At 45.4% G+C, this 24,523-nt stretch overlaps 1 protein-coding gene across 1 annotated transcript; it reads right to left on the bottom strand.

Annotated features, from left to right (window-relative positions):
* Positions 1–284: 284 nt before the first annotated feature.
* Positions 285–22,954, bottom strand: LOC6565910 (homeobox protein vnd). Its single transcript, XM_043216058.1, is given in 5 exon segments — positions 285–852; positions 1,096–1,632; positions 7,682–7,745; positions 7,747–8,497; positions 22,112–22,954. Coding segments are annotated over 5 exon segments (2,520 nt in total). The 5' UTR covers positions 22,782–22,954; the 3' UTR covers positions 285–354.
* Between the last annotated feature and the right edge of the window lie 1,569 nt (positions 22,955–24,523).

The raw sequence follows: 24,523 nt of genomic DNA, 5'->3' as shown, positions 1-24,523 counted from the left end.
ATTGAATGCGTGTTGTGTTTGTGTGTGTGTGTGTTTTTTTTATTATATTTGTTTTAGTTGTTTTTTGTGTTTTTTTTTGGGTGCCTTAAGTATATGAAAAAAATTGTTGTCGAGTTAAATATTTAATTAATTTATTAGAATTATGCTTAGAAATGTATCATTGCCGAGTTGTGGACAGCCCACTCGCCCCCCTTCCCCCACCCCTCCCCCTCGTTGCCTGCGACCATGCTCAATATCTATATATATATATATATATCTATATATATATAGTTTTCTGTGTGTGAGTGTGTGTGTGTGTGCGTGTGTATCTCCGCATCCCAGACTCGTTTAGAACAACACATCGATGTACATGTTTCATCTGGTGGTGGTGGTGGTGCTGCTGCTGCCATCAGCAGCGCCTGCGTTCGCCTGCTCCTGCTTCACCTTGAGCAAGAGCTGCTGGTGCGTCAGGGCCTGCGCCTGCGCTGCCTCCTCCTCGTCGTCGTCGTCGCAAATATCTATTTCGCCATCCCCGTCGGCATCGGCATCGTCGTCTGCGGTGTCTGCTTCGACATCTGCATGGATGAGATCGGCATCCGGATCGGCATCGACGTCACCATCGACATCCGCATCGCAATCCTTGTCCATGTCCTCGTCCTCGTCATTCTCCTCGTCCGGCTCGGAATCGATTACGGCGACGGCAGCAACAGCGGCCGCTGCGGCAGCATTGCGTGCGTTCGCAGCGGCTGCAACAGCTGCGGCGGCAGCGGCAGCGGCTACAGCTGCCTCGGCATAGCCAGCGGTGGTGCCATGGTGGTGCAAGTGCATCGCATGCTGCACCGCCGCCGCCTGCTGCTGCTGCTGCTGCTGACGTCGCTCGGCTGCTGCCTGCTGCTCAGCCAACTGTTGCTGCTGCTGTTGTTGCTGTTGCTGTTGCTGCTGTTGTTGTTGCTGCTGCTGCTGCTGCTGCTGTAGCTGCTGCAGGTGATGCAGATGCTGCTGCTGGTTGTACGGGTGGTGCTGGTGGTGGTGTGCCTGCTGCTGCTGCTGTCCGCCTGTCGCCGCTCCCCCCTGCTGATGATGATGGTGATGGTGATGATGATGCTGCATGCCCGCATGCATTGCCGCAGCAGCGGCAGCGGCTGCCGCGGCATCCCCATGATGATGATGCGCTGCAGCAGCGGCAGCGGCTGCTGCGTTCGCCGCTGCAATGTGCGCATGGGCATGGGCTTGGGCGTGGGCATGGGCGTGGGCATGGGCGGCAGCGTGGGCAGCGTGCTTGCTCTGCTTGCCGCTGCCAGCTGACGGCGGCGGAGGGGCATCGAAGAGGAGACGCGAGATCGAGAAGCTCGAGATGGGCGAGTTGTGTGTGCTGCCCGCCGAGTAGGAGGTGTTTGTGTCATCCGAGGTGGGCGTCTCTCTGTCGCTCTCGTCGCTCTTCAGCAGCTCGGCGGCCTCCAGCGACTTCTTGTGCATGCCAAGCAGCCATGGCGCCACAGACTCATCCTCCTTGGCCGACTTGATGATTGTCTCCGGCAACGGCAGCGAGTGCCGCACCATTGCCCCATATAATCCGTACTCGGCCATCTTCGTGCTGTGGCCCCAGCACTTTTCCGTCTTGCGCCACTTGGCCCGGCGATTCTGGTACCACACCTGGAATGGATCACAGTGCAAATGCCACGATTAATACTCTGACAATATTATTATTTTATAGTATTGTACAGCTGTTCTCAATTATTACTTCACATTTACTATTTAAATGAAATATCTTATCCCATCTAGCCTTGGAGTGCTTTGCATATTTGACTGCTGTTCGCATTATGTCATCTTTTTATGTTTATTTACGCCGATCTCTCTAAGCAAACATCTTGTTACGATCTTATTATTATATCGCATCATTTAATGCATTCGGTTATTTGAGTTCATCATTGTTCCAAGAGCATAGTTAACTATGCCATGGTAAAGTAGAGTAAACACAGAAATATAGGTTGAGAGCCAGTATCGAGGATATGGTAAAGAAGCCGTTGGACACACACCATCGTCAGGCTGTCTCAAGAAGTGGCAAGTGTGGCAAGCGTGGCAAGCACCCAGCGCATTACACGCTAAACAAACAGCAACAATTTCATTAGTGCAAATGCGATAATTACGCATAAATAGCATGAAAAGAAGAAAAAAAAATGGGCTAAAGCGAAATTGGCAGATAAGGATAAGGGTCCAAGGATATGTGTGTGGGCGTATGGAGCACAGCAAAGCGGACAAAACTAATTAAATTAAATGCCACAAACAACAAGAACAACAACAACAACAACAACAACAGAAGCGTAGCAGGAGAAGGAGTCGTTTGCTTTTGGGAACTGCTCTCGTTGCCGTCTGAGCTGATTTAGCCGATTTAGCCGATTTAGCTGGAACGGCACTTGTCACGCGACCCGCGCAGACAGTCGCTGTTTGAGCAATGCCAAGCCCCGCCTCTACCCCCTCCCTCCCATCTTCCCCTGGCTTTCTAAGTCCACACAAGTTATCAGGTTGTGAGTGGCGAGTGCCACGCGCTGATTTTCGAGTACTTATTAGTGGCACAAAATGTTGCAAGCAGCTTTTCTTTCTTGTCGTACATTAAACGGTCAATTTTCAATTTCACAGACAACTTGCAAAGTGGGTGCGCTTCCCCCGAGGGGTGGGGCGGGGTCCTGTCCCAGGAGACAACTTAATCTGCTGTTGTGAAAAGTTCAGGCTTTCCCAGGGTTGTTGATGCTTCGCACTGAGATTCGGTGGCTCTTGGCTTGCGGAGCATGCAGCATGTGCCGCAATTCTCTGCGGACCATAAAAATACAAGTCGGCGGCGGTCGCATTAAATTCTTGCTTGCCACGCGGCCAGCAGAGGGTGTGGGGTGTGGGGTGTTGTTGGTTGTTGCTTGTTGGTGTGATGTCAACATTTGCATTTACAGTTGTTTAGCTGTGTTGTTGTTTGCCATGTTGCACTTGAGATCGCAAAAATAGAGGCAAACACAGAGCGAGACAGAAGACGGAAAGAGGGTGCGGGGGGTGGCGCGGGGTGCGGGGTGCGGAGTGCGGGGACCAGCAGCAGAAAACATGGCAAATTAAATCTACTTGAGTTGACAACACTTAACATCAGACAAACACCCCCCACCCCAGGTACAAGCAGCAGCAAGGCGACGAGGCAACGAGGCAACGAGGCAACAAGGCGACGAGGCAACAAGGCGACGTGTGGGCGGGGTTGAACTCAATCAGTGTTGCTAATGCGTTGATAAATGACTTTTTAAAGTGCGCCTAGTTCTCAGTGGTGCTCAGTGTTGTTAGGCATGTTTTGCCTGGTAGTTTGTTGTTGTTGTTGTTGTTGTTGTTGTCGTTGTTGTTGCATGTTGGCTCATGGGCGATGGTGGGGGGTCAACGCTTGAATGCGGCATGGTTTCACAAATGCTAGCAAGTGCGGCACGCGCAACATTTTTATTCATCATTTGCCAACCAGTTTCATGCCTGATACCCTATCAAAAGAGAAAAAAGACTGAACAAAAAACATTTATTCTTCAATCTTCAATCAATCCCATAAAGAAACAATTCGAATCGAATCAGAATTGCTTTTGGGTGTCGCATCTTGGGTCTGGCCATCGATATGGCAATCTACCTATTGTTCATTATAGCAAGTGCAGAGTATCTGCTGGTCGTATACTGCTTTTGTTGAGAGCACTTCTAGTTATTATTTCACTTGTTTTTTTTTTGTTTTTGTTGTATGTGTGTGTGTTTCTCAATGATGTGCAAAGCGCACTAAATATGCAAATAGCAATTTGTGTAATGCTTTTGTTTCATAGCCATAACCTCTTTTGTTTAAATGTTAATTACATAATTATGCATTATCATTTTTAACAGTATTATATATATGTATGTGTGTGTGTGTGTGTGTGTGTGAGTGAGTGTGTATTAACAGCTCATTAAAAACGCAGCAACTGCTTCGCGAAAAGCAGAAATAAGGGAATTGTTGCTGCTGCTGTTGCTGCTGCTGTTGCTGCTGCTGTTGCTGCTGTTGTTGCTGTTGGGGAGGGGTGTGCAGTGTAAAGTGTATAATTAATGTGCAAGCGCCGCTGAGCAGTAACAATTATGCAAAAAAAAAAAACAAAAATGGAGAGAAAAAAGCGAAGAATAATGCAAAGCATTTGTTACACTTTTGCCAGTTGGATGGGAAGGGAATGGAGCGTAAATATTTGCAGAGCGGTTCATATTCATATCGAGCCTTTTTTCAGTTTCAGTTTCAGTGAATTGTTATCGATTATCAGGTGCAAGAGACCGACCAAATATTCAGTATATATAATACATATATATATAGATGATGATATTTGAAAGACCTGCATGTTGCCGCGTCTTTTGCTGTAGATCCTCGATTCATCAACGAAAAGTTGCTTGCGTCCTTTGACGTCACTAAACATTTAATAGAATATTCAAATGACTAATTTGCTTAAGCTTTCAGTCTTGGCTTAGAAATGCATTCTAATTGATTATAAAAAGCCATTTGTTTTTTTTGTTGTTCGTTTCTTTCTTTTTTTTGGCTCTTGGCAATTGACGGCTTTTGAAAAAGTATTAAAGTATTGGTGCTTGAGCCGAAATAATGCGATTTCCTTTGAGAATTTCCTATTGTAACTCGATGGGGCAATTGGGCAATTGCAACAGGCGGTGGAGTGCATAACGAAATGCGTTTTTAATGCATTTTTTCCATTCTTTTGTATTTCAAAGTATTTTTTTGTTGTTTTTTTTTTTTTTTCTTGAATGTTGTGCTTTTTGTGTAGTGTACTCAAAAATGTGGACAAGAGCATGTTTAAATTAGCAGACAAGCAACAATGAGGCACCGCCGGAGCAGAACTAAGTCAAAGCCTGAGAGCCAATTCCTGTGTGAGCCAAACAATGCCTGCTGTCCAGCTGTCTGGCTGTGTGACTGGCTGGGTGTCCTGCATCTGTCATCCTTGTTACGCAAGCAAACACACAAAATGTTGCACAGGCGACAAACAAGGTGCAGCTCAGCTCATTAGCAAGCGTTAGCCAAAGCGATGTCGACGCTTTTGTCGCCTATCAAATTCGTTGACTTTTGACAGCAGCTAAAAATTGGTCGATTCGGAGCAATTTTTGGCTGATTGTTCTGAAACACTCTGCCGGCCATTGCAAGGCGAGCGCTAGACAGGGAGCGCAAGAGAGTGAGACAGGGAGAGAGAGAGAGAGAATAAACTGTCAGTATGCATACGTGTGAGTACGAGAGAGAGAGGGAGCGAGAGAGAGAGAGAGCAGAAAACATGTTTCGGCCCGGCCATATTTCTTTGTTCTTTGTAGCTACGTGCAAAAACGAGCTGACAGCATCGCAGAAAAACAACGAAAACAACAAGGGCAACAGGGGCGAGAATGCACACACACACGCACACACACACACGCACACACACACTGGCACAGGCACAACACACACAAAATGGAATGCAATTAAAAACGGCAGGCAAAAAAACAAAAAACAACAACAAAAACAAAAACAATCAACGAGAGCGAACGCAGAGAGCGAAGCAAACTTTTAATGGTGGCTTCGATTTGCTGGTGTTGTTGTTGTTATTGTTGTTGTTGTTGCCACTGCTGGTGCTGCACCAGTTGTCTGCATGTATTTGCATGGCTGCCATTGTCGTTGTTATTGCTGCTGCTGCTGTTGTTGCTGCTGCTGCTGCCCCCTTGTGCGTCTGCCCCTTCAAATTGCACTCATCGTCAGTCGCATTTCGCATTCGCATTCGCATCCTTGCTCTTGCCGTTGTTGTCGTGCTGTTGCTAATGATTGCCTCAGCCTTACCCACCTCCCCTACCCGCCCCGCCCCACCCCACCCCCTGCTCGTGCCCCTAGCAGCAGCAGCAGCAGCAGCAGCAGTCACTCAACAACAACTCCCATTGCCATTGCCGAACGGCTTTTTCAAGCTGTGCGCAGACTGCGCCATATTTGCACTTAATTGAAATGCGTGTGTGTATGTCAGTGTGTGTGTGTGAGTGTGTGCAACTGTGTATATGTGTGTGTGTGTGTGTGTGTGTGACATTCTCTCATGCTCGTGTTACTTGAGCGTATTACGTTTTTTTTAAGCCAATTGTGCTTGTTAATTTGATTTGCGCACAAACACACTTACATATTCACACACACACACGCACACACACTCACACACACACTCACAGTTACGCACACACTCATTCTCATGCATTCACTTGCACTCATATATTCCTCACGCTCTGGCTAAAAAAGTGAACGTCAGCCATTTGGCCACTGACTTGTTGTGCTTTCATTTGATGCTGTCTGAGTTTGTTCCCTTTCCCTTTCTCCTCCCCCTCCCCCTCCCACTCCAACTCGCCCGTCCCCCTTCCCACATACCCCCCTCATCACTTCATTGCAGTAACACTCTGAAATTCCTTTTATCATTGCCCTGCTCTATGGCCAACCCAGCAGCCCCTTAAGTGGGCGTCACAAGTCGCAGCAAAAGCTAAATTCATTACCCCCACACCCTACCCCCCTAATACCCCTCCTTCCTCATCCACTTACCCCACACAACCCTCCACGCTGCTTGGCAAATGTTGTGGGCGCCATCTTGCCACTTCTCAAGTAGCCAAAATGAATATGACGAGTTGCAAAGAATTGGCTTTGATATTATCCAATTCGAATGGATTCATTGCCATTGATAAGATTGATGATATTGCAAAACTATTATTGTTGTCTTCTAAACGGATTGTGGCTTTAATTTTGCGATTTCTACTTTTAAATTGCTGATCAGTTCTATGAGCTACTTAATAAATACTGAAATCTACCAGAATTATTTCCTTTTTGTTTTTATCATTATTTTAATTTTCAAACAACTTTAATTGTCTTCCAAATCGATGTTTGTCAAACGAAAAATGAGTTTAACTAACTAGCGATCTTATATATGTATATATATATATATATATATATGTATGTTGCATGTGTATGTTGTATGTGCTGTGCCCCCATTTCTTTGACAGAACACATACATGTATATGCAACATTTTGCCAGTTGTTGTTATGGGCGCATGGGGGGATAAAGGATAAACCCTTATGGGTTTTTTTTGTGAATATGCCAGTTGAGGTTTTGTTTTGAAAAGGGGCGGCAAACCCTTTGAAAAGCTGGCATTGACCCAGCTGCAGCTGATTGCATGTGCTGCAAGTGTTGCAAGTCAATGGCTGCCCTGGGCCAAGGATAGAAATTTGGATTGGGATTGGTATTGACATTGAGATGATACAATCCCTGACGTGCCGATCGTTGTTGCCGCTGTTGCAATTTGCGAATTTTTTGGAGTGTCGGCGAGTGCCGCTTGCCACGTTTTCTAACTTCATTTGGAGTTGAGTTGTTGTTGGCCGTGTTGTCGCCCAGAGTGTGTGGCACTCGTAATTATGTAATCAGTGTGCCACCTCATTGTGTGTGTGTGGTGTGTGTGTGTGTGTGTGTGCTCGTCGTGTGTGGCAACACTTGCCGAGTGAAGCAACTCAACCAGCAGCAAGCAATCAGAAACATCGAAATCGAAGCTGCCACCGCTTTTGATTTCCCTTTGGCGTCGCCCCATAAAAAACGGTCGCCAACTTAACGAGCGCCCATAAAAAATGGACACGTGCGCATTGGCTGCAGTGCGACGTGTTGAAAGTGTTGGCGTGTTGAAAGTGCCGCAAATCTCTCACCTGAATGCGATCCTCGGCTAGACCCGTTTTCATCGACAACAGTTCGCGGGCGCTGACATCCGGAGTGGGCCTCCTTGAAGGCCTTCTCCAGCTCCTCCAGCTGGCTGCTGGTGAATATGGTGCGTCCATGTCTGCGCTTGTTCTTCTTCTTGCCACCGGGACCAGTGCCACCGGGACCGACTAAAACATCACCGCCATGGCCGGTTAGCAGGCCATTCGGATTGGCTGCGGCGCCAGCGCCGGCGCCAAGAAATGCCGCCTCATGCGCATGATGCACATGTCCGTGGACATGGGCGTGCGCATGGTGCGCCGCGTGGGCGTGGTGTGCATGATGAACAGCTGCGGCGGCAGCGGCATGATGATGTGCCGCCGCAGCCGCTGCCGCCGCATGCTGATGGGCGGCGAGTGCGGCATGATGATGAGCCGTCGGCTGACCAACGCTCTGCTGCTGCTGCTGCTGCTGTGCTGTGTGCTGCACGTGAGCCAGGGCTGCGGCAGATGCAGAGGACGAGCTGGCCGTTGGGGAGCACCGACTAGCTGCTGTACCTCCACCAGCACCTGCACCTACACCAGCACCCGCACCGCTACCGGAACCAGAGCCAGCGCTATTGTTATTGTTGCTGTGATTGTTGTTGCTGCCGCCATTGCTGGCGGCATTCGTTGCAGCAGCCGCCTGTCCGTTGCTGCCAGCTGTTGGCGAGCTGAGCAGTGCGCCGGCGTCTGCAGCAGCGCCTGCTCCCTTGCTGGGCGACTGCTCATCACCACTGGCATTGGCCAAACTGCTCGCATAGTCCTGACCACGTGCGGCCGCTTGCTCTGAAAGCGAGAGAGAGAGACAGAGAGAGAGAGAGAGAGAAGGGTTTGTTTTGATTAGATCGATAAAAGTATATTCAACTTAAGTGTGGTGCAGAAACTGAGCGATCAGAGCTAAGGAAATTCCCTTATACGTCTGAATATCAACTTTGCTTTAGTCATTCCGATTTTCCGTCGAGTCGCGTTGAGAGTTAGCAGAAGAGCCTAGCATCAATCATTAAGACTATTGCCGAAAAATATGAGTAACAAATGTAGAACATTTTTGTATTTTTTTTTCTTCTTATTGGTTGTGAAGTGCGGTGCTTAGTTACACGCATGTTGCATGCCTCTTGAGGCATTTGTTTAACACGCTTGTTTAACACATGTTCTAAGCGCTCGCACATGAAAGAAATCGACACATCTCGAAGCGATTCGACCCGATCCCAATCACACTCACACTCACAATCCAAATCCAAATCCAAATCGCATTTCCCTTAAATGGCTGACAATAGAGCACGTCAGACAGACGAGCTCATCCTGGCTCGCTTCAAAGGAAACTCTGAGCTGTATGCTTGGCGAAAACCTGGCGCCCCTCACTCCACCATCAGGGTACCCCTGCTACCCCTGTGCACCTAGATTTTTCGCACACGATTACCGACAGCTGAGCATTTTTCCATGCTCGCCTGCCTTTCATTCAACAGCGCGCAGATTTTGACAAGTTGCCAGGACTTATTCAAATGTCAGCGAAGGGTTAAGCGCACGTTATTCTTCTTCGTCCTTTTGCCGGTGCCGTTCTAGTTCCAGTTCCACTTTGGGCATGTCTTGCCTTCTCAGAAAATTGCCACAAAATATTTTCTTTAGCCACTTTTGTTTGGCTTTTCTTCAGAGACCCGAGCTCGCCAAGGAATTCGCGGCGAACTGCAACCGGGTCTAGGAAATCAGCAAGATGATTTTGCTTTTCGTGAGTCTGTGTGTGTTTGTATATATATATATATATATAGTGTGTGTTATGTTTCGTGTGCGCTTTGTTTTGACAATTAGGGTGTTAGGGTGTTAAGTGGTTTAGCCCTTTTTTTGGTTCTTTCGTTCTCTTTCGGTTTAGGTCTCAAATTAAACGGGAATCGGCTTAGGCGTGTCGCACGGGGCGTTCTATTGTGATTATATAGTACAAATATATACATATATATATATATATATAGGTGTGTGTGTGAGTGTGCACAAGCTGATGATGATAACAATGATGGTCTCACTTTTCACCATAAGTGAAATTAGTTTCCGGGCCACTCAGTCAATCAGCTGCGGACTGTGACTTGTCCACATTGTGGCTTTGTGAGGGGGTTAATGTTACCAAAGCTATATTGAATTCTAGGAGCTCTCGCTATGAGGTTGTAAGAAAAGAATAAACTTCAATAGAGCTTAGATAAATTTAGACTAACGATAAACTGAGCTACTCATCACACTCAGTTTAGGTTCAGAGTCTGGGGAGAGTGGAGTGGCAACTTGATAACAAGGCAAAGAAGAATAGAATCGGTATGTTCATATCTAATAGCTCCAGTTGTCATAACCAACTTCAATTTAATCAAAGTGTTGCTTTTAAAGTAAACAGATTAAATGGCAAAAGCACAGCTTGAAGACTGAAGTCGAAAGAGGGGAGGAGCAAATAAACTATTTGTGTAAAAAATCAACTTTCTATCGTTTAATATGTACGCTCAACGAGCAGAGCACAGCACAGCATCTCAAGATCTTCCCCAATGTGTAGAAAGTTACATTAAAAATCGATTGATCGGAACCAGACACTGAGTACAAATCGATAAGCAAACAGCAAAGCTACAAAATGAAAAACTAGTATTCAAATCAAAAATAGATAAACTAAACTGTGCACTTGTTGCCACAAAATATATATATATATATATAAAAAACCATAATAACCCTCAACTGGGCCTCGGGGCCAGTCACGATGCGAGAACTTTGCTCAGTTTACGCTGCTGCTGATTCTGTTTGTTGTTGTTGCTGGCGTTGTTGCTGTTGCTCTTGTCATGTGGCTGTGATTGTTTTTATTGCCTGGCTACTTTGGCGGGCATAATTAGACACACATCAATTAACAATTAGCTAACGACAGCTGTCCAATGTCCAGCTTGCCTCGCACACTTATAAATAGAAATAATAGCAATACCTCCGCCCACTTGTTGAGGCGGGGAGGGGAAGGTGAGGGGCAGCCAGCACGCACGGTTAGCCACTTTGGTCGAGCTATCGATGTCGATGTTGATTTTAACGTCGGCTGCTGGTGTCTCCCTCTCCCTCCCTCTCTCTCTCTCACTCTCTCTCTCTCTTTCTAACTCTCGTTGTTGGTCTTGCTTTTTGTCCGGTCTGCTCTGGTCTGGACCTTGTTTCTCTGTCTCTCTCTTCCTCGCTCTCTCTCTCTCTCTCTCTGTCTGTGTCTGTCTCTGTCTCGCTTGCAGCTCCGACAGTCGTTTTGGCTACTAATTTCATTTGCTGTGCTCGGACGGAGTTGAACCGGGTCGAGCTGGTTGCCGCCTGGTCAATGAGTCGGGGCCATGAGTTGCTTGATTTTCTGTCATGCGATATTTTGTGGTTTGCCTATGGAACGCCACTTCCACTTCCACCTCCACTGCCACTGCCACTTCCACTGTCGCCGACGATGCCCCACCGTCTCGCTGCCCCTTCTGGCCTTTACTTTGCCCTTGTGCATTGATTTCATTTCGTTTTATGTCCAGCTTCAATTCACTCATTTCCCGTTTTTTCCAGGTTCATTTTCCGCCTAAATGAATTTGATATTGGAGTCGGCATCTTTTCTGCTTTTACGACTGTAATCTATACCCTGCTGCAATCGCACTCCCTCCTCGTCCTTGGTCCTTGGCCCATGGCCCATGGCCCTTGGTGCTGCTGACCACTTCAGTGGCTCTTTTGTGCGTTTATTAATTGTTCAATTAAGCAATTTTCCTGCCGTAACTGGCTTTGTCTGATTCGGTTATCGATATCTTTGTGCTGCCTAATGAGTTTACATTAAATGGCTAAAAGTGATGGGTGGTGGGGGTGGGGGGAGTGAAAACAAAGGCGGAGAGGGCCTTGTGGATTGGCAGTCTCTAATGGGATAATTTGCCAATTTGTTGGGCGACAGTTGGAGATGCTAGATAAATGCAATTGGTAGCTGCTTCGATAAGTGTATCGATAGTTTTCCTCTTTTTTTTTTATCAAATGTCCGATTAGTGCAATAAAAAAGTTGCTCCAATGCTAAATACCGTCACAACTTTTCAGTAATTTCAACAATTGCATTAAATTATGTTCGAAATCATCGCAATCGAGAAGTCTTTGGTGTCGATTCAATCGATAACAATTCCGTACAGCACTTGTTGTACAAGTTTATCGCCTTAATTCGCTATTACATTTAAGAGTAGCATTACTGATGCCTTGCATGATGCCTAACTTGCATTTGTTAGTCTGAAGTGCTGCAATAAATGCCAGCCAGCCGTGGCAACAAATAGCTCCCGTTACTTGCTAACCAACCTCCCCAACCTGCCCATCCTTCAGTCCCCAATCCCTGGGCATCCGTCTCTAGCTCCAGCTTTTCCCGTTTTCCCTTCCAAGAATGCGACAAAGCTGCGCCTAGTTGCGAGACATTTGAAGAGACGAAATTTAAAATTACCAATAAAGTCAAATTGAAATTGCCAGACATATTAATATAAGACACGGCCCGGAAGGGAAACAGGGCGACCAGAAGGCGGGGGGTGTGGAAAACTTCTCGCTTGTAGCAATGCGTAGGCAAGACGATTTAGCGAATGAGTCGCGTGGGTGCCACCAACGCAAAATAGAGCAATATAGAGGAAGAGATAGAGAGAGAGGGAGAGAGTGTGTGTGAGAGAGAGAGAGCGAGCAAACGTAAAGAAAGAATGGGTAAAAAGTAAAATAAAAGGCGCCATAAAAAAAAGCGGTCGCCTTGTGCCAGAGTTTCTCTTCGCAATTCTCTGTGGCATGCTCTCAGCGATAATTTTGCTTTTAATTTTATTTCACTGAATACCGTTGAGGAGTAGCTGGGCTCGGCAGGTGGCGGTGGTGGTGGTGGTGGAGGTGCACATGGAGGCTGCGCGAGCAGCGGGGCAAAGTGGTAACGATGGAAATTTCTGTTGACAGGAAATACACTCGAAATTGGCAATTTTGCATTTACGTTAATAATACTCGAGCGTATTGACTACTTACACTTACACACCGAACGCAACGGACGGCAGTAGAGGAGGGTGGTGCGAATTGTGGAGCTGGCTGTGGAGGTGACTGTGGATGTGGCTGTGGCTGTGGGATAGGGGCGTTGCCAACCATCTGTCTAGGCAAAATGGGGCCACATTTGGAGCTGTTTCAGTTTCCGCATCATCTTCTGCTGCTGCTGCTGCGTATTTATTTGCGCCAACGCAACTTGGCTATCAAGAAGGGGCGCGGAGGTGGTGGAGGGTTACGGACTTTTTTGGGGGTGGCAACCGGGTGCTAAGTGTAGCTGAGCCAATATGACGCGCAATTATTTGTAATGGAGACGTAAATAAGTTGAAGAAGCTAAGTGGCAAAAGCGAAAAGTGGGCAAACGCAAATGTTTTTCAGGGGGTGGTGCCTCTACCTATTTCCAATAGGTGTGGCGGTGTGGGGGCAGCAAGGGGTGTTGGGCACGCCAGCATTGCGTCTGGCGGGTGGTTAAGTTGTTAGTTGTTACACAATCCAAAATCTTCTTTTCAGACTGCCTTTTTTTTTGGGGGTTGCTTTCCCTGGGCATGTGTTTTTCGGTTGGTGGTTGCTGCCTTCCTAACTGCCTGCCTGCCTGTCTGCCTTATTGGGGATGGCTGCTGCTGTTGCTGCTGCGGGAGACAATTTTTCGGGCTTAGACTGCTGCCGCTGTCCGCACGCGTCCCCCCCAGCTCCTCCTCCCCCCCGCTGTTAGCTCGTTAACTCGATTTGCGCTCAGTGTTTCTTTTTGCCTGTTGTAATAAATACGAAAAAGCGGCAGACAGACGAGGGAGTGAGGAGGCAAGGAGGCGGGCAGCATTCCCCTTATTCAAGATGGCGGCCAAATGTCGTAAGACACAGCGTGTGCAAGATGGAGAAGCCGAGAGTTGGGCGAAATTAAATTTGCTTTTAGCCAACTCCTTGGGTGCCCTCATCTAGGCTGCTAGCAAGCTGTTGCTGTTGCTGTTGCCATGCTTAAGGGCTACTTTTTGTGAATTGCGAACTATTTGTGGCAGCTCAGCATATTCCGGATCGACGAGTTTGTACCAGAATAGATGATAACTAAGCTGCTGCTGATCGCTGTTGGATGGACAACTTGTTGTCCTTTCGTTTCGAGCGATATCACAGCTTAAATTATCCAGGATTGTTGTGCTCGACATTTATTTAAGAAAATTTAATGAATTCTCCATCTGTGATAAGAGCTTTTTATTGCTGGTTTGGAATGTAGTTCAAGATATATATATATATATATATAGATAAAGCAGACCTGGCTCAGGTGCTACTTAATTTGCATTATTTCCAATTTCCCATTTCTGTTTGCTGTCTGCAGTCTGCTGTGTGGCAGGCTCATATTAGATTACCTTCTAGCTACCATGAACAGCAAGATGTACAAAATAGCTTCTTCATTGCAGTTTATATTTGCCATTGTAGCTGCCACTCAGATAACAGCAATAGCAGTAACAACAACAATTTAAATGGCAGCAATCAAACAACTGTTTGCTGCTACTGGCGGGGGTGGTGGGAGGGGTCGTTGGGGCGTTTTGACGGAGGGGGGGATTGCGACGTTATGGGGCCGCGAGCTACACTTTTCCCGGGGTTTTGTGTTACGCTTATTTTCCAATTTCACTTCTTGCCATTGTCGTTGTTATTGTTATTGTTGTTGCTTGTTGTTGTTGCTTGTTGTTGTTGCTTGTTGTTGTTGCTTGTTGCCTGTACAAAGATTTTTCGCTTGCCATTGATTTTCTGCTGTGCTTAAATTTGCTTACAGTTAACATACAAGCCTCTCCCCGCGCCACGCACCCCGCACCCCGCACCCCACTCCTCGTGTCCCATCCCACTTGACCAAACTTGGCTTATTGTTGTTGCTGTTGTAGATCTCATTGTTGTTGTTGTTGTTGTTTTGTGTGTGCGTTTTCGTCTTGCTCGCGTTTCTTTAACCATTTTGCGATTTGCTTTGAGCGCTGACTACGACTGCGACTGCGACGCTGACGCCGACTGCGTTGCCAGCTGCGCTGAAGCAGTGAAGCTTGAATGAAATAATTGGGTAGTTAGTGAGCTTTTTTCTTTTTTCCTTTCTTTTTTCATTTTTTTTCTCTATTTTTTGTTGTCCCTTTTCCCTTTTGTCGCTTGAAATTTTTCTTCATCTTTGCATTCTTTGGCTATTCAATTATTTATATGCCCGCGCTCTTGAGCCTTAGAGAACAGAGAGCGATTGAGGTGGAGATGGAGGTGGATGTGGAGGTGGAGAGGCAGAGGGAGAGGAAGAAGGACGCTTGCAGCCGCTGGCAGCATTACATTATGCAGGGCGAGTCTGGCCTGACAGGTGCTTCTGCAGCCTCAAAAACAATTTTCTCATTTTCCAATTTCGTCTTTTATAATTAGACGTTATTTTGCGTTCAATTGTGCTCTTGTTGTTCTTGTTGTTGTTTGCTGGGCTGAGTGGTAATCGGCATTGGCAGTTGTAATAAGCGGGCGTTGGGACTGAGAGAGACTCTGACTTCTCGAAGCCGGCTTGCCGTCGTACACATGAACAATCGATAAATATTTCGATCTTATCGATTTCTTGACTTGCTGGAAATGGATTCAAACTGCAGCTAAATGAAAAGCAACTACATTTTCTGGCAGGACGACTGATTTGTATCTTTTTTCTTTTTTTTTTGGTTTCAAATTTGCATAATCGATAACACTATCAGTTTACCTCAAGTATATAATATATATATATATATATATATATATTTAAACATTTATTGACCATTTTCAAGCTGAATACGTACGTGCTCCCCATCTGCAGTTTCGTCTATAGCTTAACAGTTAAAGTGGACACGTTGAGCCCGCAACGAATCACAAACCAGGCCAAATTGTGTATTTACCTTGTGTAAAATTCATTTGGCTATAAAATTGCTTGCACACGTCCCCCTTTCACGTCCCTGCCTCTGGTCCAGTTCGTGTGTCACACTCGTTGTGTGGTAGCAAACGTGCCATTCAAATGGGCAACTAACTTGCAACAAGCAACAACCCTTTTTTGTGGTCTTGTCCATTTCGGGGGCACAACGTTTTACAACACTACCAAATGGTGGTACGGAAATAGCGGTAAATATAAAAATGTACACACACAAACACACAAACACACACTCACTATTCACATGGGTGTTTAATGTGTCAGTTGTGTGTTTGTGTGTGTTCAAATATTTATTAACCCATCAACACATGCGGAAGTTTTTCGGCCATTTCGTTACACATAACATTTAGACCCAGAGACCAGTCCCAGTCCCAGTCCCAGTCCCTAACACAGACACAGACACAGTCCCAGGGCCCTGCCCCCGGTTGTGTGTATCTGTGTGTGTGTGTGTGTGTTTTTGGTGGTAACAAATTCGTGTAGCGTTGCAAATTGCTGTCAACAGGGAAATTAATAAAAAGTCAAACGCTTTTTAAAGGCCTCATACCCGTTCCAGGGTACTCGGGTATTCGGTAACTGGTAACTGGTAACTGGTACTGGTACTGGTTAGTCGGTTAACTGTGCTCAAGATCGCAATATAAATTTCGCTTGCCAAATAAAATAAAGTTTTTAGATCTGTGCACGGTGGGGGAAGACGATGAGGGAAGGCAAGGCAAGGCAAGGGAAGCAATGGCTGCTGTGCGTGGCCATAAAATAGATTAACACGTTTAATATTCAATTTGCGCACGCAACATGCTGTAAAAATGTCAATGTGTGCTCAGTGTGAGTCCCTGCTTCCCTTCCGAGGCACACCATCATCGTCAGCCCGGGGTAGCTACTCGGAACTGTTGCCGCCTGTGCTCCACGCATTTTCACGCATTACCCGCCATTTGATGCGATTAACGGCATTCGAAGTGTCAAGTTAGCCGGGGGTAATTGCGAAAATAAGAACTTGTGGTGGACCTCGAGTGGATGGAACAAACCCACAACTGATCTATGCGAATTTGAATGCATTCATTTTGATTGAAAGTTCTTACGTTATTCACATTCATAAGTATTCACTCAGCAGCAAACTCAGCTGCTTTCATATGATCAATTTCGTATTCAAAATTTCACTCATTTAATGCGCCTTTTTCTTTTTTTTTTTTGGTAAGATTTCCAAGCATTCAAGAGTGGCGCTCATTTTGGTGGTAATGATAAAAAGCGCATCTTGGCGTCAAGTTAAGGCCGTGTGTCCATTTGTCCATTTGTCCATTTGTTTGGGCACTTTCCCAAAAAAAAAAAAATAAAAAACAGGCACTTGGCCAAAGGCTTTTAAATGCAAATCATGCAGAAATCGTTTTATGGCTTTCAGCGTCTTTTGCGCACATCGCCGATTGCAGATCGAGTCTCTTCTGGCAAAGGCTGGGAACAAAGCCACTTAAAAGGTAACCCTGACTAGCCTTGTACCTATGGTTAGATGATGATTCGAGTAGGCAGGGGGGGCAGAGAGAGGGAGACAGATCGGGTGAGTGAGTGAGCGAGAAAGAAAAGGGAAATCTTAGGCAGTTGTTTACACGCTGCTGCGGCCTCGCTCTCGAGTGCTTCCTAGAAAATGATGACGACGAATCTGCAGTTGGCTGCCGTCTGAAGTGGCTGGCTTTGGCTGATCATGCAGCAGGCAAGACCTGGATGCGGGTTGCGGATTGCGGGGTGCGGGGCTGTAGACAATTGTTGGGAACAGCGCCAGCGATAAACGCAGTCAGTCTATAGCTCTTGTGGCTCCTTTCCACGCTTGCCACTTGTTGTCATCAAATTTGGCTTTGGCTCTTTCACTCTTGCCACGAATGCTCCTCCGCCGATACCCAATCCCAATCCCAGTGCCCGATTCCCAATCCCAGTGCCCAATTGTGACTGCTGTTTATGCAGCAGTTGAGGTCGAGCCACTTGCGAGCTCTGTGCTCGGTTTCGGGGAAAATTCTCTTCTCATTTGTTTACGTTTCGGTTGTTTGCTTTGGTTCGGTTCGGTTCAGTTCGGTTCGGTTTTTCGTGAAAACTGAACTTGTAGTTTTCTAATTAAAAAATGATTATGAAAATAATAGTGCTAAGTGCTGCTATCCCTCCGCTCCCTCCCTCCCCTGCTCCCTAATTCTTACCCTCCAAATTTTCGAGCCGTTTTCATTTCGTTTTCTCATTTCTCGTGCTTCTCATTTTCGGTCGACTCATTGTCACATAATTAACACTTGATATAGCAATTTTCTACACCAATTTCCACATTAGTCTACCAAAATGTGCGAAAAACTATCGAATTACCTTTGTCCGAGAGCTGGCAGGAAATGCGCACTCACTCTCCCTCTCTTTCTCTCGCTCTCACTCTACGCATGTATATATTTATATCTCTCTCTTGCTTTTCTTCGGCCTTTATTTGATCGGTTCGGAAGTGCGTCTGGGCGATAATGCGAGCTCTACTATCACAAATATCTAAAGCCTACCTCCTCCTTCTTCTGCCTGATGCCAATCGCCAATTTTGATTCAGAATTTGAGGATATTTTTTGTTGTGTTTTATTTCTTTTATTTCTTTCTTGTTGGCAAAATTGGAGCGATTGATTTTCATGCGGTTCTTTTCTCTATTTTTTTATGTGAACACGCGTGGCAGATGTAAGACCACAAAAAAAAAAAAAAAAAATGAAGGCAATTGAGGGAATTGATTTAATAACTGGGATAAAGCAAACATTTCGATGGCCAAATCTATTGAGGATATTAAAGATTGTATTCAAACGGCCCAACATGTATAATAAGTAATGTAATGATATTACTATTAACACTGTCGATTATCATAGAATATATATTTATGTATAAGCTATACATAGTTAAAAATAACTTGAATTGGAATAGAATAAGATAGGGTTAGGGAGTAAATACAAACATACATAAATGTGATTTAGAAAAACAAAGTAAGACAGATCGGGAAGGAAGAGTGCTTGAAAAACTGAACTGAACTATCTTGGACTTGGGATTTGTGGCTATGTAAAACATGCATTTAGCAAATCATGTTGAACACTTAAAACACATGGTATATTTTAAACGCAACCCAATTAAAAAACCAATTAGTGCGCAATTATTTGCTATTAAGACAAATACACTGTACACTTTAGCTGACAAAATGACCAATGACTAAGGCCAAACAATGAGCAGAAGTAGCAACAATAATAGTAACAACAACAACAACAACAACAACAACAACAACAACAACAACAACAGCGACGACGACAAAGGCAATGAAATGGGCAACAACAAGTCAGACTCAGGCTGTTGGCCATTTACAACTGCCACATTGCCACATTGCCCTTTTTGCCCCGCAAATGTGTGAAAAATAGTTGCGGCCATTACATAAACAACAACAACAACAACACCAACAACAGCAGCAGCAGCAGCAGCAGCGAGCGTGGGACAAGTGCTGCCAGCTGACAGCGATCCTCAGTTGAAGAGCCGAAACCCAAACACAAGTCTCTTGGCCTGACTTTGAGAAGCAACAACAAAAAATAAAAAGAAAAAAAAGAAAGAAAAAAAAACGGGAAGAAGAACTAACAACAACATTGACGCAGCACAGAGGACACACAGGTCGCACACAGGACTCGCACTTGCATGCCATGACTTTCAAGTAAATATTTATTAAAATAAGAAACCGAAAGAAGAGGAGAAAGTATGCTATGTGGTACGGTTGGGAGCAGTGGCAGCAGCACCAGCACCAGCAGTAGCAGTAGCAACTCCTTATTGTGCCCGCCAGCATTGAGTCGAACTGTTCCTGCCCGAGTTGTGTCCTGCCAGTTCAGCTGCTCAATGGCCACTCAAATTAAGGATAACAACGTGGCAGCCACCAGCCACCAGCAAAGTAGCAATTTTACAGTAAAAGGATATGCTACTGCAGCCCCAGCTCCTCCTTGCTATCTGTGCTCCCTTTGCTCCTTGTGATGCTGCTGCTGCTGCTGTTGCGGTTAACCACTCGAGTCGATTTATTTTGTACACAACTAGCGGCGCTGCTGCTGCTTCTGCTGCTGCTGCTATGGCCATTGTGCAGTTCATAGAAAAGGACAAGACGTTGCCTTTTTTACAGCTCAACTTGGCCCGCAGCAATAGCAACAACAACAACAACAACAAGAACAACACAAACAAGAGAGTAAAAACTGTGTTGTGCAAACAGACAAAATGTGGCCCTAGAGCAAATAGCAGCTAAAGCAGGCTAAGGCTTAAAGGGGCAGCAAAGCAGCAGCAGGCGGTGCAGGAGACTGCGGAAAGGTCAACAGTGAAGGCAGCAACAACCACAACTACAACTACAACTACAACTACAACTACAACTACAACTACAATGGCTATAAAGGAGGCAAAAGAACCAGCCACAACAACAGCTGTAAAGTGTGAAAATTTAACAAATTAAGAGTGTGTATTAGTGTGAGTGTGTGTGGTGTGCGTCAGAATAGGCAGCAACACAAACATTTGCGGAGGCAAGCAAAAGAGATGGCAGCAGAAAGAACGAGCGAGTGAGTTTTGTGTAATAGGCAATAAGTGTGTGTGTGTGTGTGTGTGTGTGTGGGCGTGACCACCAAGGCAAATAAGCTAACAAATGCTGTGAGCCAAGAAGTCGACAATAAAGAATAAAGGTAAAATTCATAAAATTGAACAACATATTAAACAGAAGCAGAATGCAGCTGAGAGCTACTCAAGTTAAAGCTAAAGAGAAACAGAGAGACAGAGACAGAGAGAGAGAGAGAGAGAGATTTGCCATGTTATTGTGCTAATTTCTTAAATATACAAATTGTAATTCAAATATGCTTTGGTATTTAATTTTTGTAATAATATTTAATTTTAGACATCCGGGCAGTAGACAAAGTAGACTTTCCAAACAAAAGTTGTGAAAAGAAAACAAAATTGAAGTCACACAAAGTTAAGAATGACAATTTCTAATTCTAATTCTAATAATTTCAATTTTTGAATGTTCTTCTTTTAGAGTGATCACAGCAATTTGATATCAGTTCAATCAGCGCCAACAAGTCATGAATATCTCAAGACTTTTTTTTACAATTGTTTTTCCTTCGAAATATAATAAGAACGTTCAATGATCTAAAGTCCAACAGTACTTAAAAGAAACAAAAATTCGTCTTATAACAAGAGAATCTGTTCTGCTAGAAAAAAACAAAACTATTTCTCTTCCTTGCCATGGCAACTATAGCAAATGTTGCAACTAGCTGCTGCATCAAGACTTATATCAAGTGGCTAACTGGGTGAGAATTTCGAATTGCCTTCAAATTGGAATTGGAATTGGAATTGCAGTTTCGATTGCATAATTATATGAGCTGTGAACAGTTATTTGCTTAATTAGCGTTACACACACACATCGAATTCATCGATTGAAGTGTGTGTGAAATTTCACACTTCTCCTGATGAGCCACTTAACGTTCCTCTCGCTCTCTCTCTCTCTCTCTCTCTCTCTCAGTGTGTGTGAGTGTGTATGTGTTATTAATAAGCTGCTGCTGTTGACGTTGATGTTGATGTTCGTACCCTAGCTAACCACAGCCTCCCTCCCCACGGCCCTAACCTAAACAACAACCACCTCCACGACTTGTGTTTAATTTGTCGTTTTATTGTTTTAATTTTGCCTGCCCAGCGAGGCGAACAAACAAAACACAGCCTGCGTTGCCAACGTGTCTGCCCCTGGCAACCCCTTTTCGAGTGAGGAGCTTCAGCTTCGGCTTCGGCTTTAGCTTCAGCTCTGGCTTATTAGTTGCGCTTGTGGCCTTCTGGCCCTCTGGCTGCAAGTTGCCAGTTGCCAGTTGCCAGTTGGTTGCATTCGCTGTGTGTGTGCTGTGCTGTGCTTCTGCCTGCTGCAGTCGTGTTGCCATCATTTCAATTCATTCAAAGCGATTTCTAGCGATTCTATATTTAACACTAACGAAAGCCTTGCTTAACCGAAAAAAAATAAAATTAATAAATAAATAAAGTAAGATGTTGTCAACACCCCAGCAGCGAACTACTGAATGATGCCTCATCAATACCGAATGCATTCTGTATGCACACAATGTAATTCATTACCTGGTTTTCTTGTTTCTAAATAAAATGTATTTTATATATGTTATAAATTCAAGAATAAGTCGTAAAAGTGCATAATTATAAACCTCTCTATTTTTATATACAACTACATTACAAACTATATCGTCGCATCGTATTCCGTATACGATCCCTCGCTCAAGGTAGACGAGCCTGAAATGCTTTTGGAGACGCATGTTTTGTGCATTACAAAGTAATGCAGTTTGTCATGTGATTACTTTACTTATGGAATATTAATATGCCTACAAAGTATACCTAATGGATTATTCGCTTGCTCGCTCACTCGATCACTCTTTCCCTCTCTCTCTCTCTCTTTAGGTCTTCCTAATATTTTAATATTTTGCTTAATTAGCCAGAGGCAAGTGCAACTTGGACTTAACTGAGAGACTTGAACTCACCTGCAAACTGTGCGCCGAAATGCTGCTGGAAATGGCCGCGAAACTCGTGCGGCGTACTGAAGCCGGGAGGCAGAAAGCCCCGCAGATAGGCGGCCGCTGCCAGCGTCGTCATGTGATGATGATGGGCGGCGGCAGCGTTCGCTGGATCGGCGGCAGCCGCATAGCCGGCGGCGGCATAGAAATTTGCCGGATTGAAAACGGGCAGCTGGCAGTGGGCGGCGGCGGCAGCGGCAGCGGCAGCGGCGGCAGCAGCGGCCGACAAACGTGTGACATCCGGTGAAATTGAGCGCGAATCGCGAATCGATGATGACGACGACGGTTGCTGCTGTTGCTGCTGCTGTTGATGATGCTCCTGCAGTTGCAGTTGCAGCTGCAACTGTTGGGCGCTGCTCACCGCCGACTGTTGCGGCGTGTTCGCATTGCGCGGGGGCGGCGTCGCTGCCGGCGAGAGGGGCGCCTCTGTGCTGCTGGGCGTGGCAGCTGAAGCAGCCTGTGATGATTGCTGCTGCTGTTGTTGTTGTTGTTGCTGCTGTTGTTGTTGTTGTTGTTGCTGCTGTTGTTGTTGTTGTTGCTGCTGTTGTTGCTGTTGATAGGCACCGACTCCGACGCCGACTCCGAGGCCGAGGATCTCCTGTATGGCAAACGGTGTTCGCATTTTGGTCGCCTGCATTTTGCCGTCGGGAACGTTTGCTGAAGCTTTCGCAGAAAGTTCGATCAGTTTAACGATGTTTATTGCACTTTTTCAAAGCTAACGGTTCTCATAGCTCACACGATAAAAAAATAAAATGAAGAAGAAGGAGAGCAGCACACAGACACACACACACAGTGACACTGATTTAGTCACTCGCACATGGACAACAATAAGCAATAAGCAATAAACAGTAAGCAGTAAGAAACTGAGCGTAGTCCCAACTCGATTCGAATTCGAAATGTGTGTGATGAACTGTCTTCCTTTAAAGCACAACACGAGGAGCGTCAGCAGAGCTTAAGCTCAGTGTACACATGTATATATATGTATTTATATATATATATATATATGTATTTTCGCGCGAGTGTGTGTGTGTGTGTTCGTCTGTGTGTCTAATTCTTGATGTATTGTGTGTGTGGGTGCTGACCGCTTGCGTTCGGCGTGGACAACGTACGAAAACGAACTGAAACTAAAGCGCGCGCTGCACGCGAGCAAAAGCGTCACGTTAACGTCAACGTCAACGTCGCTGCCGGCGTTAGCTGCGTCGCTAACGCCAACGCCAACGCACACGTTTCACGTTTGCTGGTCTATTTCGTGCACGCCTTGCGTTCTGCTTGCTTTCTGCCGTCACCGGGGTAGCTTTAGCTGCTTCGCACGCCAACTGTCGACTGATGCTGTCGCTGGCTGCGGCGACTGCGACAAGCCGTCTCTGCTGCTGCTGCTGCTGCTCTGTCGTTTGCTACGCCATCTTTGCGTGCCAGCGAGATGGCGCTATGTCAAAGCGTATGCGATCTCGCTCTTACATACGCACAGCTACATTGCCCTTCCAATTGCAGGGGTAATGTGAGCAGTTCACTGCCTGCTATCCTGCACACACTCACGCCCAACGTATCTTGCTGTTGCGCTCTACACTGGAAGGCTCACCGACACTGTGTATAGCGTACGTGTGAGCTGCGTGACTGTGTGAGTGTTAATTATGCGGACGATTGCGGCCTTTGCTGAGCGCACTGCGTGCTCAGTTTCAGTTTATTCTGCGCCGCCAATTTGGCGGGCCGCACAGCGACGGCCTCCATGTACATGTGTGTTTGAGTGTGTGTGTGTGCATGTGTGTATGTGTGTCTGTGTGTATATGCCTGCGATTTACGTGATTCCATCAACATTTTTTTTGCATTTTTGTTTTTGTTTATAATATTAAGCGACATGCAATTATTGCTGATCGATAATTCGATAACTGCCATCTATCGAATTGCAAGCTTTTGTTGTTGCCTTTTCCTATTTTTTTTGTAACTGCGAAACATGCCACATGCAATTTGTGTGTGTGGCACAAACCTGATCAAATGTCCAACAATTAACCGTCATCAGTATTGTGAGGCAAGCTTTGGGATATAAAATACAATATAATGCTTTAAACACCCTCAAAAAGTATTAAAAAAGGTTATTAAACAGATTCATAGACTTGGGATATTTTTACAAATTTAGCTTATTTTTTGTTAACTGAATTTGGGAATGATTAACCATTTTGTAAGCGAAATGTGTTATGAGTTGAGTAGCCAATGCCGTAAATCATCATAATTGAGAGCATTTAAATTAAATTTGAAAATGTGTAATTTTTTAATTCTATTTTTACATGCATGCATGTTGTACATAGATATTTGATATGTTGCATGCCGCACTCTCTTCACAACTTCTCTCTGTGTATTTCAGTGAGGCATTTGGCTCATTGA

The sequence above is a fragment of the Drosophila grimshawi genome, unplaced genomic scaffold (assembly GCF_018153295.1).
Source record: "Drosophila grimshawi isolate 15287-2541.00 unplaced genomic scaffold, ASM1815329v1 contig_848, whole genome shotgun sequence".
NCBI lineage: Eukaryota > Metazoa > Arthropoda > Insecta > Diptera > Drosophilidae > Drosophila > Drosophila grimshawi.
Note: the sequence above shows the minus strand (reverse complement) of the source record. Positions and strands in the feature narration are given on the sequence as shown.